Raw genomic sequence first — 13,884 nt, 5'->3', positions numbered from 1 at the left:
GCATCATATCTCTTATTTTAAATTTCGATAAGTAATCAATCTACTACAAGAATATAATATAGTAAATAAAAAATTAGACATCTACGTAGAATACAATTTATAAAATGTGAATAATGACAAACCTCGAATATTGAACTAATACTAGTTGATAGGAATATGTCTCTTGTGATACAGTTACACGAAATTTTATATGTGAGACGAGTCAACTCTATCAATATTCATAATAAAAAGTAATACTCTTAGCATAAAGTAATATTTTTTCATGGATGATCCAAATGAGAGATCCGTCTCACAAAATACGATATCTATTTGAAAATCGAGATCTTCTCCCTAAGTAAAAGAAAAAAATTATTGAACTAAAATGCTATTCTACCGCACTTAAATGTTTTATTTTTATTTTTTAACAAAGCTTCTCAATTTTTTTAACAAAGTTATTTAGGATGAAATTCGTAATTTTCTTAATTAAGGGACTCAAATGTTCTAAATAAAAAGATTAAGGACCAAATTGGGTTATAGTTCTTTGCAATGTGGACTCTCCAGTAATACTCAAGCTAGGGTTTGTAGACGGCATTAAACATAAACCCGAGCCCCCTCTCCTGCCTCCTTTTCTCCGCCGCCGACCATGGTAGCTTTATCATTTTAGCTTCCTTTTCTATGCTTATTCTTTTGTAAATGGAATGATTAATCGGTGGATGCGTGTTGATTTACATGTATGTGAACTTTATTTTCAAATCCACGAAGTTTAATGTACCGTAAGTAGTAAGTAGCTTTGGTATTCATTTGTATAGTATTGCTGGTTGGTGATTTAGCTTGAGTCAATCTGATCGGTAGTGTTTTTTAGCAGGCCTGAAATGGAATAAAGTGTTGTAGCGGTGGGTTTTACCTACTCAGTATTATATAGTTCTTAATTTTTATTCATTCGGTTGTTTTTTTAGACGTCTCTGGCTTGTTTTTATTAGAGATATTTGGTCGTTGCTATCTGGAATCATGAATTGAAAGATGGGTCATGTTCCGGCAGGCCATTTTGTGGAAAAAACTTTGGATTTTCTACATATTGTTCATTTTATCTAGTTAGATGAATAAGGATGTCTCTGGTTCATATCTCGGAGGCTTGGTTATTTTATTATGACTTTATTGATTTGAATTTTTCTTGGTTGTGTAAAAAATTAAAGTTGCATGTGCATGCCATGCCTTGTTTATTGAAAAAGTTGTCTCCAACCCTTTACCTCCCAAATATGCAATTTCATTTCGGTATGTAACATTTACAAAGCCCATAGACTTTTATTTAAATATCTCAGACACATTTGAGACCATTTAAATTTTACTTGAATTTACTCAAGCCTACTAGTTGAATAATTATTTCCTATTGGGCTCTACAAGACCTAATATTATTTAATTAATTCAACACTTGAATTAATTTAATTATTTGGACTCTATTAGGCCAACTAGTGTTTAATTAATTCAACACTTGAATTAATTTAATTTAGTCCATAACAATGTTTATGAAAATCACAATTTTCAAATACATTATTTATTTGAACAACTTTTAATTTAGGAACACTTCCTCAAATTAAAAGTTACATTTCCCATAATCCTCTTATAGAGGTCGTACTTCAATTTTTCTTTGCGCTTATAAACTCCTTTATAAACCGTTCAACACATTGAACTATTTTACTTCTCAACGGAATCTAGAAAGTTAGCACTTGTGTGACCCTCAATGGTTCAATGATACAACTAGCCGTGGGATCACATCTCAATGTGATTCAGGACTAAATATGTCCTTATATGAGCATACCCCAGTTGCTTCATTCTTACTGATCAACTCCTTGATAATAAGAACGTCAGAACTCAAGTCTGATAGTACCCAACCGATCATGTTATACGCCTAGCAGCATCGCTTACATGATTCCTTAGGTATCAAATGATAGTGCCTGCAAGAACCAATCTATTATGGTTAGCGTACATTATGGCCCCTTCATCTCATATATCCCTACCGATTCGACAACTATTGGTATATCGAGAGCTGTCAAAGAATCGATACTATGTGTCATGTCGTAGTTGTATCGATGATGTAATCTAAGAAACCCCTTTCTTAATTACCACCAACACTCTGATCAGAGATTTCAAACTAAATACAAATGAGATCACATAGGATATCCATACCCGAAGGTAAGCGGTGAATCCCCGACTACAATGCATCGATTCCTATATGTTTCGACAAAACACCCAAAACTTGCCACCTGATGACCCCATATTAGTCGATAAACAAGTCAAAGTGCAATGTTAGCATATAGAGTCTCAATGTTGTCCCGGGTTATAAGGACTAATGGTGAACAACCATAAACTAGGATGTTTCCACTCGATAAGTGAGAACCACTTGGAAAGTCCTTTATGGAGGTTTGTGTAGTGCACTCTACAAGGAGCACCTATCTGCATGCTCGGACATCACAATGTCCCCTACCAATGAAACATGGTACTCACATCGCAGATACTAGTCGCAAACTCGAGTGGTCTTTATCCTTCTTAGCGGCGGTTGAATCGACTAGGAACTGTTTAGAATATATAGTATTCCAAATACGAGTTTCATGATACTCATCGTATGAGCATCTCATATTTTTTTTACTATATGTATATTCAAAGACTTTATCTATGCAACAAGCATGTGTATACAGATAAAGATGCGTCAAAACAATAATTTCAAATATTATTAAAATAAAGATTGTTTATACATAGAGTTTCAATGTGAACCCTCGGCCAACACTTGGCTCGACGGGCACCTACTCTAACATAAACATCATTTAATTATATATATTACATAAAAAATGATACTTTTTTTTAACTATATTGCATGATTATATAAAATTACTTATTAAAAATTGCTAAAAAAATTCAACCGTCTAGGAAGCTGAGGTGGTAGGCGGTCACTGGCGTTACCGCCTCCCGCCATTTACCACATTGGTTTTAGGTACACCACATTGTGTAAAAGTTAAGTGATATTTATGTTCCATATTCCTTAATATCATCATGTAATTGACATCATAGTAATTGCATCTTACACTTCATGAACTGCTTACATCCTGATTTTGAATATCCGTTGATGGCATTTACAGGCCACCGACATGAACAAATCAAAGGATCCATTTGAGATTGCTTTTGAGGAACCAGAGGAATCACCACCAGATTCCCCTGTTGGTCTTGATGAGAATGAATCACAAACTTCATTGGGTCACATTTGTGGAGATGTTAATGTCAGTGCTAATATTCATACCTCACACGCGTCAACATCTTCAGCTGTAACAGTAGCCATAGGCACTGCCGGTCCAGTTGGAAAACCTAAGGAAGACGATGATGATGAGGAAGAAGAGAACATGGACGTTGAGCTCGGAAAGCTGCCATCTAGTGGCGATCCTGATAAAGTGGCTAAGATGCAGTGAGTTGAATTATTCTTTTTTTTTGCTCATATCCTTTCTGTAGTGATGCTTTCTTGATGGGTTAGTTAATTGCAACTTGCAAGTGGTTCAATTGGCTGATTGTTTGTTATTTATAACATGTACTATTTGCATTACTTTGTTCCTTGTCTTGTTTTTAATTTCATTCGACATTGTAGGGCTCTTTTAGCTAAGTTTACGGATGAGCAAATGAGTCGGTACGAGTCATTTAGAAGATCTGGATTTCAGAAATCTAATATGAAACGGGTAAGAATCAACTTTTTCGTATTTCCATCCAAGCCAATACTTGTATCGCAAAACAGTTACGAGGACTGAGGGGTCTTTAGTTGTGCTGTTGGTGTTCGAAATAAGTGTCCAACTTCGGGTTTCATTTCTTTAGTGGCACCATTTTTGTCCATATTTTGCAGCTGCTAACAAGCTTAACTGGAAGTGCAAAAATTTCAGTACCCATGACTATTGTTGTATCTGGAATAGCAAAAATGTTTGTTGGGGAGCTTATTGAAACAGGTATGTTTAACTTGCACTTATCCATATAAGATATAGAAATATTCCGGAGCTTTATCGTCGCCATGGATCCCTCTCATTGTGCCCATTTTCTAATTGAAGATTCAAATCATACATGATGCTTCTATACCAAGTTAATCTTAATACCCCTCGGTTCTTTTTCAATCTCCTGGAAATTATTTCTCATCCTTGGGAAATTAAAACTAAAATGTACATTGTTATTGTAGTAATGTGTATGTAACGCTAATATTTATCTTGTAAGTTGCACTGAAGCGCAATTGAATTGCAGCAAGAATGGTAATGTCAGAGAGAAAAGAGACTGGACCGATCAGGCCATGCCACATTAGAGAAGCATATAGAAGATTAAAGCTGGAGGGCAAAATCCCAAAAAGATCAGTTCCAAGGCTTTTCCGATGACAGAATCTTGAAAGTACATTGTGCTAAACAGCGTTTTAAATTTCAATTTTCTCATCAGTGAAATTTCTTATCCGGCATGAAAGCTCTAGATTTTGCATCTATATGTTCGTTTGGTGTTCTGTAGCACAAGCATAATTTTCACTTCTGGTAATTCCTTGTGCTTCTTAATCACAAGTCCACTTATTTTGAAGGGACTAGAAAACTTGTCATGAGAAATCTGTGTTTTGTATAAATCTGATTTATTTTTCTGGAACAGTTGTAATTTTTTTGATTTTACATTTAAAAGCAAAGATTGTTGAACAAGATTGAAAGTTGGAAGTTGGTCGAATGTTAGACAGTAATTATGAAGGCGATTTTGAAAGTTGCATCTACCCTGCAAAAAATATTTATCATAGATCAATCCTAAATCTCCAAATAATCACCCTATATTCCTGTTTGGTCTAGAAAGAGAATGTTATTACTTGTTTGTGATAAGTTTGGTGTCTATAGGCATACATGCATACAACATAATTTCAATTTTAAATGATTAATTTGGTATCCAGAGGCATTTGTGTACATATCTACTTATATGAAAGCATGAATAAGTTTGAAATGGCCAGTTTAGGTACGGTAGGAGGTAAACAGATGAATATGTGTAACATGTTTTTGATATCCACGTCAAAACAAAACCAGAACAAGGATGTGGAACCGGTCATTATCTTCTCTCTCATTTTTTTGCCTTTTCTTTTGTCTCTAGCATCTTCTTCACTTTTTAATTGGCTCCTGGGCTTTGACTCTTCCTCGCGGGGTTCTTTTTTTGGGATTGGAAGACTTCGACTGGTTGGTGCTTTCTCTTTTTTTTGTTTGTTTTCTTTGTTTTTCCAGATTCTTTGCTTCTGTTTCGACTTTCGAGTTTCTGATTTCTTCTCCCCACAGCGGCGTCGAACAAAGGGCAAGAAAGAAGGTTGTTTTGGTTTGTTCTCCACTTCCCTTGCGGTTTCTTCGCTCTCAAACCTCGTGCGCGGCTTTCCTCCTTGCTGTCATTGGAAAGCTTCTACCATGTTAGTTTTTCCCTCTTGCTTTTGTTCTGCTTTTTTCCAACTTTTCTTCATTATCTTGCTCTTGTTTGGGGTTCCCGATTTCTTGAGGTGCTTTGTTTTTGTTGGGTTGGTTTTTTTCTACTGTTTTTTTTTGTTTCTCTCGATTTCTCTAGCATTCTCGTGTGCGCTCCTGTCTTGCTCTTGTTTGGGGTTTCTGATTTCTTGAGATTTTTTGCTTTTATTGTCCTCATTATTCGAAAATTTCAGTCTCATCACTGCCGTCTTGCTTAAAAAATCCTTGTTCTTGTTTGGGTTTTTTGATTTCTTTAGATGTCCACTATAAGGGCAGGGCCTTCTCGCATCGCATCGGGATTGGAATTTTATTTTACTCTTATTGACTGTTAACTTCTTTAACCTAGAGATATCGATCTCACTAGCTAAATGCAGTTTAGACTAGATAAAGCAAAAAAAACTTTGATTGCGCTCTAGAATGCTTGAGCATGATGAAAGTGGGCTCTTCCACTCTTATTAGCGAGTCTAATTCCTGTACTCAGTAGAACTCCATGCGACTTGCATCACACGATGAGGTGAATTGGAGGGTAAATAGATTAATGAGAAATAGGTTTGTGAGAGTCTAAAATGTGGATGTCGTTACAATGAAGTTGGATCAATTGCTCCAATTTGATCGAATTGGCCAACATGAGATATGTTTTTATCAAATAAGAAAACAACACTACTTGACAGGTAGATTGTTGCTTACATTGACCAGGCTCTCACATTCACTTTCGTTGTGGTGACTCAAGGTTGATTGTGGTGCAGTGACCAAATATATCGATACTCTTTTTTAAAAAATTATTGAGAAATGCTATGAGAAATAATAGGAACATTATTTATGGTTGGTACATTCTTGATGATTTCCGAGTATATTAATTGTGGTTGTGTAGAATAACCGCTTGGTCTCTTGATGTGTTGATCATGTTTTTTTTAATAAAACATATTTACGGTTGGTACGTTCTTGATTACATTTTCTGTAAGAATATTAGATTGTGACACCATTTTCTGCTTCTGATTTTGAAGTCCTGCAACGGGAAAGGCTGCAAAGTGGTTGCAGGGGTTGCTTGGAATGAAGAAAGGCAAAGAAAACGTGGGGAACAACTCGATTTATGTTTGAGAAAAAGGAGAAGAAAAGGTGGAGTTTCGCTGCAAATTCCAGCAAGGTCTCGGGTGGACTGAGTCAGATTCCGGTTATTAATCCGGCCACCAACCCGGCATGGCTGAGACAAACAAGGAACAAAACAAGAGCAGCCGCTGCTGATGCGACAGCCATTGCTGATGTGGCTGTCGCAACTGTGCAGGTGACTGGCGTCAAATATAAATATGAGCCAAAGATTTAATAACTGAAATTGATCGACAATTAATGTGAAATATTCGGTGCAGAGATGTACACTATTTAGATGCAAGCTCGCTGTAATGTCTTAACGGTAGCATCTTATTTTTTAACTTCTTTATATAACATATATATATACATATATATATACATAAAATGAATTATTTCTTGAGATTCCCTAAAGTTAACCAATGAAAGCAAACATGATTTTAACCATGTTTTAAATTTATTATTTTCAGAAAAAAAAATATTAAACCCTCCATATTTACATCAGTGTGGCTAACAAGCAATTTTTTCCAAATATTTAAAAATGAAGTACAAATTTACGGTATTTTGTTCCTTGTTTCTGTTGTGTAGCAGTGCAATATATGATTTTTTTTATAAAAAATCATTTTTCTTATTTTCAAAACCATCCACTGTAAAATGTCCGAACTATGTGCCGGCGATCCAATTATTTTATGACCTTGATGAATGTATAAAATATTAATCACCATTTATTAAATTCAACAAAACCAAATATTCATATATATCTACTACCAAATATTAAATAGGATGAGATGACGAGTACATAAAAACTCTTTGGATAAAAAAATATAATACCAAAAATATCTTAAATCTGAGCTTCTACTTAAATGACAAATAATCATATAAATACAATGAATATTTACACTTGTTATATTGTATATATTTTGTCGTTAGTCAGTATTTTTCGGTGTTACAATAACATTTAAATAAGAAGTTATTAGAACTGAAAAATATTTAAGTTAAAGACTAAAATGGTAATTGATCGTTAACAAAATAAAAAATAAAACAAAAAATAAAAAATTTGTACATAACAGTATTGAAAATGTAATTATTTCCACGTAATGAGAAGATTAGACTTGATTATAAAATTTGTACATAACAATTTTTACACGTTAAAATTTATATTAGCAAACCAGACAATAATATTTTGGTGGAGTTTTTATTACCATTTGCTAACCCAGACAAAACTAAGATTTAATAATTAACTCTTTCGAATTGTGATGATACATAACGAGTCACTTTAAGTTGAGGTGTAAAAATTTACAATATTATATTAAATTTTTGCAAGATTTTTTTGAACATTATAAAGGAAAACAAAGTTAAAAGATCGATCGAGTAATGTTTTTTTTCCTTGTTGCATTATATATATGTTGTGTGGCACTCTTTATATAAAAAGTTTATAATTCTATTATTTGTTGTTTCTTCCGAAGTTCATAGGCTGTTATCCTACCCTTTCTTATTAACCACACAAGTATTGTTATTTTTAAACTTAGTTAAGAACATGAATTCATTTCATTACAAAAACATACATGTGTTTCCAAAACTACTCTATTGTTTATAACAATGTTCATTTCATTGACACGCGACATGAAAAAATGATGACTAGCTTTTTTTTGAACATCACAAGTGTCTAAAATACACCAAATGCTATGGTGACTCGGGTCTCTAAGTAAAATTTATAGCTTGTAATTTACCACATATCAACAGATACAGATGACTAACTTGCTTTTATTGCAATTGACAAAACAACTAAGACATTTAATATAAATTATCTATGACTCAACATTTCATAAAATATATGAAAATTCACTTGACACGCTCTATCTTACTTTATATATACTTATGTGCTTAATTACCTGAAGCTTAACGTACTTGGTATGTTATAATTTCTCAATACCCATCCTTTGCTAACTACATGTTCAATATATCAACAAAATTCAATGGAAAACAAACCTTATTGTACATGTATTGACTATGTACAATGTCAATACAACTGTCTATTTCAAAAAGAAATTGAAGAACTAATAAGAAGATTTTACTTTATGTTCTTCTATATCCGTACTCAAACGATTAGTATTTCAAGTTAGCACTATGTTTAACAAAGTAAAAAATATGGAAAAACAAGGAATTTATGAAAGTGAAAATAGTTACGAAAAAGATTGAATTGGTGTTCAAATGGGAGAATCTTAATAACATATCTCAAATTGAATACAAAATATTTGCTCATCTTAAAATCTAACGAAGGATCTACTTCGTAAATAGTTATTATAAATTCAAAAATTGAGTATCCAGAGTCGATACATGTGCAGTAAAGATTGTTTTCCATTGAATTTTGTTTATATATTGAACATGTAATTAGCAAATGATGGGTATTGAGAAATTAAAACATAGCAAATATTTTTTTCCCTTTGTATCCAAGGGAAACAAAACACAACACTCGATCGATTTCCTAACTTTTCTTTCATTTATAACTTTCACAAAAATGACAATCTTGCAAATTTTTTGCTACAAAAATTTTAAATAATATTGTAAATTTTTACACCTCAACCTAATGTGACTCGCTATATATCACCACAATTCGAAAGAGTTAATTATTAAATCTTAGTTCTGTCTGGGTTAGTAAATGAGAGTTATGAAAATCCACTTAGCACCCATCATCTTACCCTATATAAACTTCGTAAATCCATCAGCGTCAACCATGTCATTAAGTGTGACACCCCTACAACCACTACCCTGATTTAAATATGGATGCTCTATTTTGGAATTTATAATAACATATTTATGGAGTAGATATATGATTAAATTTTAAGATGAACAAATACTTTATGTCCAATTCGAGACTTGTTATTAAAATTCTCCTTTTTAATACCAACTCAATCTTTTTTCTAACTATTTTCAATTTTATAAATTCTTTATTTTTTTTCATATTTTTTTTACTTTGTTAAGCACAATGTCAACTTGAAGTACTAATAGTATGACTACGGATATAAAAGAAAATAAAAATTAATATAATCAAAATACTTATGCCTTTTAAAATTAAATTATTAAATAAGACTTATACAAATATGAACACATGGTTAATTGGTCTAGACAAATATAAATGCTCATATATTAGACTACAAACCTGGGTAAGACACCTCAAGAATTGAGGTGCCCTTACCTAGTATAACATAATTTCGATTTAAAATGATTAAATCACAATTTTATTCTTGCATCATATCTCTTATTTTAAAATTCGATAAGTAATCAATCTAAAATTCGATAAGTAATCAATCTACTACAAGAATATAATATAGTAAATAATAAATTAGACATCTATGTAGAATACAATTTATAAAATGTGAATAATAACAAACCTCGGATATTGAACTAATACTAGTTGATAGGAGTATGTCTCTTGTGATACAGTCTCACGAAATTTTATCTGTGAGACGAATCAACTCTACCGATATTCATAATAAAAAGTAATACTCTTAACATAAAAAGTAATAATTTTTCATGGATGACCCAAATGAGAGATATGTCTCACAAAATACGATATCTATTTTGAAAATCGAGATCTTCTCCCTAAGTAAAAGAAAAAAATTATTGAACTAAAATGCTATTCTACCGCACTTAAATGTTTTATTTTTATTTTTTAACAAAGCTTCTCAATTTTTTTAACAAAGTTATTTAGGATGAAATTCGTAATTTTCTTAATGAAGGGACTCAAATGTTCTAAATAAAAAGATTAAGGACCAAATGGGGTTATAGTTCTTTGCAATGTGGACTCTCCAGTAATACTCAAGCTAGGGTTTGTAGACGGCATTAAACATAAACCCGAGCCCCCTCTCCTGCCTCCTTTTCTCCGCCGCCGACCATGGTAGCTTTATCATTTTAGCTTCCTTTTCTATGCTTATTCTTTTGTAAATGGAATGATTAATCGGTGGATGCGTGTTGATTTACATGTATGTGAACTTTATTTTTAAATCCACGAAGTTTAATGTACCGTAAGTAGTAAGTAGCTTTGGTATTCATTTGTATAGTATTGCTGGTTGGTGATTTAGCTTGAGTCAATCTGATCGGTAGTGTTTTTTAGCAGGCCTGAAATGGAATAAAGTGTTGTAGCGGTGGGTTTTACCTACTCAGTATTATATAGCTCTTAATTTTTATTCATTCGGTTGTTTTTTTAGACGTCTCTGGCTTGTTTTTATTAGAGATATTTGGTTGTTGCTATCTGGAATCATGAATTGAAAGATGGGTCATGTTCCGGCAGGCCATTTTGTGGAAAAAACTTTGGATTTTCTACATATTGTTCATTTTATCTAGTTAGATGAATAAGGATGTCTCTGGTTCCTATCTCGGAGGCTTGGTTTTTTTATTATGACTTTATTGATTTGAATTTTTTTTGTTTCAGTGATGTACTTTCAGTGTTTATGTTTTGCCAAATTTGTTTGTTTCTTGATTTACTTGTAATTTGCTATATGCAGGTGAACGTTCCTAAGACTAAGAAGACTTTCTGTAAGTCAAAGGAGTGCAAAAAGCACACCTTGCACAAGGTTACCCAGTACAAAAAGGGAAAAGATATCTTCTTTAGTGTCATTTTTGTGACTAGTTTATTATCTATTCCATCCAGGCAAAAACAACTAAGAAGATTGTGCCGAGGCTACGATGCCAGGGTTGCAAACATGTTTCTCAGCATCCGATTAAGGTTATTTTCTTGTTATTTGCGCTCACTTTTGTTTGTCATGTATATTTGGCCTAGTAGAGTCCAAATAATTAAACTAATTCAAGGGTTGAATTAATTAAATAGTATTGGGTCTTGTAGAGCCCAATAGGAAATAATTATTCAACTAGTAGGCTTGAGTAAATTCAAGTAAAGTTTAAATGGTCTCAAATGTGTTTGAGATATTTAAATAAAAGTCTATGGGCTTTGTAAATGTTACATGCCCAAATAAAATTGCATGTTTGGGAGGTAAAGGGTTGAAGACAATTTTTTCAATAAACAAGGCATGGCATGCACATGCAACTTTAATTTTTTACACAACCAAGAAAAAGTTACCCTCTCTCTTCATCACAATGCTATGGCCGAAATTTTGAACCACAATTCTCTCAATTTTGACTTCTTCAATTGTTGAGGAAAGCATTATACTCTCAAAGAAAAATGCTCTAATTTTTTCTAGTGCAAATTAGAGTGGATCTACATTGTTAGTGGTGGACCTAATTTTGAAGGAAAGAACCATTTGAGCAAGGTGTGCTCTTGGAAGCTTGTAGATTGGGTCATCCCTTCGAGAGCCAATAATCAATCTTTATGATTGATAGATAAAATTACTAAACACACTATGAATGTCATTTTGTGTTTTTCATATTTGCTACACATACTAGTGGGTGCTTGTTTTTCATGCTATGAAAATATGATTTTCGAAAATTCCGTTGCGCATCCGAGCACCGTAACCGATCTCCTTTCAGTTTATGCAAAAAAAAACTTCATAAAATATAATGAAATCTAGACAAAGTGCAAATAAATATATAAATACAAACTAACAAGGTAATTAAGGTGGTGGCTGATGGCCGCGGCAGGTGGTGGAGGACAGTCGAAACCAAAAATAAATGTCAAAGAGAGTGAAAGATGTTTTTATTATATCTAGTGTTTTTTAAATTAATTGAATTTGACTGGTTGCTAAAATTATTTGACTTTGCCAGTTAACTAGGATTTTAAAATCATTTACATCCTCGGCCGCCTCCGCTGCCTCCGTCGCCTGCTTGCCCGTCGGATAGCCTTGGACCGTCTATAGAGGCCGTCTTAGACAAAGGTGGAGCGGAGCGGTCAAGGCTCAACCGGGTCGACCACCATTTAGAACACGGTCTAAAACAACACTTTTGTTTCAATATTAGGTCGCTTATAAATATGTCTCGACTTTATCCTGAGTTTTACATTACTCAATATGCTCAAAAGTTTAAAACTAGTAATAATAAAATTATTCCATGAAATTCAATCGAAACCCAGAGAAAGTAAAGCGAGAGGGGTGAAATAAACTTCTCAAACATAGCCAATTTATAAAAGGGCGAAGAAAAACAAAAACACTGACTATGTTAATTGAGAAAGTCAGTTGAATGAGATCAAAAGTAATATGAAGAACAGAAAACACGTCAAAGTTAAGCAAAATATATCGTTTAAGCAATTTCTCGAACACCTAGGGTGCAATATAAAAGTGGCCATGGCAATTACAAAAAGCATTTAAATTGAATCCTTCCAATAGATGAAATAGACACCGAGCATTAAGCAAAAACCATTTAACTTGAATTACTACGGTGAAAAAGCAAAAAAGACCATTAGAACACGAAGTATGAAAGAGAATAACCAACAGTTGAGTTGCATATCGGGCTAACAGCATCAACAAAGAATTTGTTGAATCAAGGTCGGGAGCAATCCGTCGCTGATCAGAGGTGTGGACGGTGGTAGCAGGCGACGGAGCAATAGAAGGTTAAATAATCAAGATTGGGGATTTGGGCAATTGGAGGCTAGGTAGGATTTTGTACAGCCCACGGTTCCTAATCACACAAGAGAGAGATTTGGGTTAATAACTTAACTTTGATCAAATTTTATTTTTAAACATATTACGTCTATGTGTACTAGAAAGTCGTTTTCGAAAATAAAAATTTTAAAAAATTTTAATTAAAGTTATTTTGTTAACTATTTCATACAAAATTTATATAATTGAAACATATTAATTGCATAGTTATTTTAACTCGATTGTACTCGAAACTCGAGTCAAATATTAGAAAAAAGTAAAAGATAAAATTTTTTATTTCTCATTCCATATATCATTTGATAATTTAGATGCCACGTGCATATACATTGTAGTCGCTTTTTGTTGATAGAATTTTCTGAAATTAAATAGAAATTTTATTTTATTTTCATAGTTTATAATTAATTTCAGTAATGATGCTTTTTTATTAAGATTTATTTATATAATTAGTTAGCTTGATTACAGTAATCATAAAGATAATTATTGAAATTCGAAGAAAATTTTATTTTGTTTAAGTAGGATGATATATTTTATTTTAAAAGTGACGTATTTTATAATATGTTGTGAATGGGGGTGATTTGGTCATGGTCGATGTTCATACCAAGCGACCAAATTAAATGTTGAATATCCTAAATTAGATAAAGATGAGCATTTGAATTATTAGATAAACATTCATCTATTGTTTTGTATTTTAAACTAAATATTAAATTATGTAGTTATCTATTGATTTGATTCGTACAAGTGTGGGTTGTATTTCTCGGTTCACTAAATGAATATCTTATTCATCGTATACT

At 32.7% G+C, this 13,884-nt stretch overlaps 2 protein-coding genes across 10 annotated transcripts in view; both read left to right on the top strand.

Moving 5' to 3' along the window:
* The window catches only part of LOC140803311 (transcription initiation factor TFIID subunit 11-like), a 29,695-nt gene extending 22,791 nt beyond the window's left edge, over positions 1-6,904 (top strand). The window contains exons 1-6 of one of the 3 annotated variants that reach the window (XM_073159143.1): positions 541-625; positions 3,111-3,430; positions 3,608-3,695; positions 3,857-3,956; positions 4,243-5,189; positions 5,286-6,904. In XM_073159143.1, the coding sequence (XP_073015244.1) occupies positions 623-625; positions 3,111-3,430; positions 3,608-3,695; positions 3,857-3,956; positions 4,243-4,370 (639 nt within the window). In that variant the 5' untranslated portion in view covers positions 541-622 and the 3' untranslated portion in view covers positions 4,371-5,189; positions 5,286-6,904. Of the gene's footprint in view, positions 1-540; positions 626-3,110; positions 3,431-3,607; positions 3,696-3,856; positions 3,957-4,242; positions 5,190-5,285 lie in introns of those variants that run through there. The other 2 variants (XM_073159142.1, XM_073159144.1) reach the window with 2 other exon arrangements.
* Positions 1-13,884, top strand: part of LOC140803309 (transcription initiation factor TFIID subunit 11-like) — a 43,154-nt gene that overhangs the window by 22,810 nt on the left and 6,460 nt on the right. The window contains exons 1-3 of one of the 7 annotated variants that reach the window (XM_073159129.1): positions 10,315-10,443; positions 11,051-11,119; positions 11,197-11,271. The exons of 1 other annotated variant lie outside the window; for it this stretch is intronic. In XM_073159129.1, the coding sequence (XP_073015230.1) occupies positions 10,441-10,443; positions 11,051-11,119; positions 11,197-11,271 (147 nt within the window). In that variant the 5' untranslated portion in view covers positions 10,315-10,440. Of the gene's footprint in view, positions 1-10,314; positions 10,444-10,495; positions 10,529-11,050; positions 11,120-11,196; positions 11,272-13,884 lie in introns of those variants that run through there. 5 more of the 7 variants (XM_073159131.1, XM_073159132.1, XM_073159128.1 and 2 more) reach the window with 5 other exon arrangements.

The sequence above is a fragment of the Primulina eburnea genome, chromosome 10 (genome assembly GCF_022965805.1).
Source record: "Primulina eburnea isolate SZY01 chromosome 10, ASM2296580v1, whole genome shotgun sequence".
In the NCBI taxonomy this organism is placed as follows: Eukaryota; Viridiplantae; Streptophyta; class Magnoliopsida; order Lamiales; family Gesneriaceae; genus Primulina; species Primulina eburnea.
Note: the sequence above shows the minus strand (reverse complement) of the source record. Positions and strands in the feature narration are given on the sequence as shown.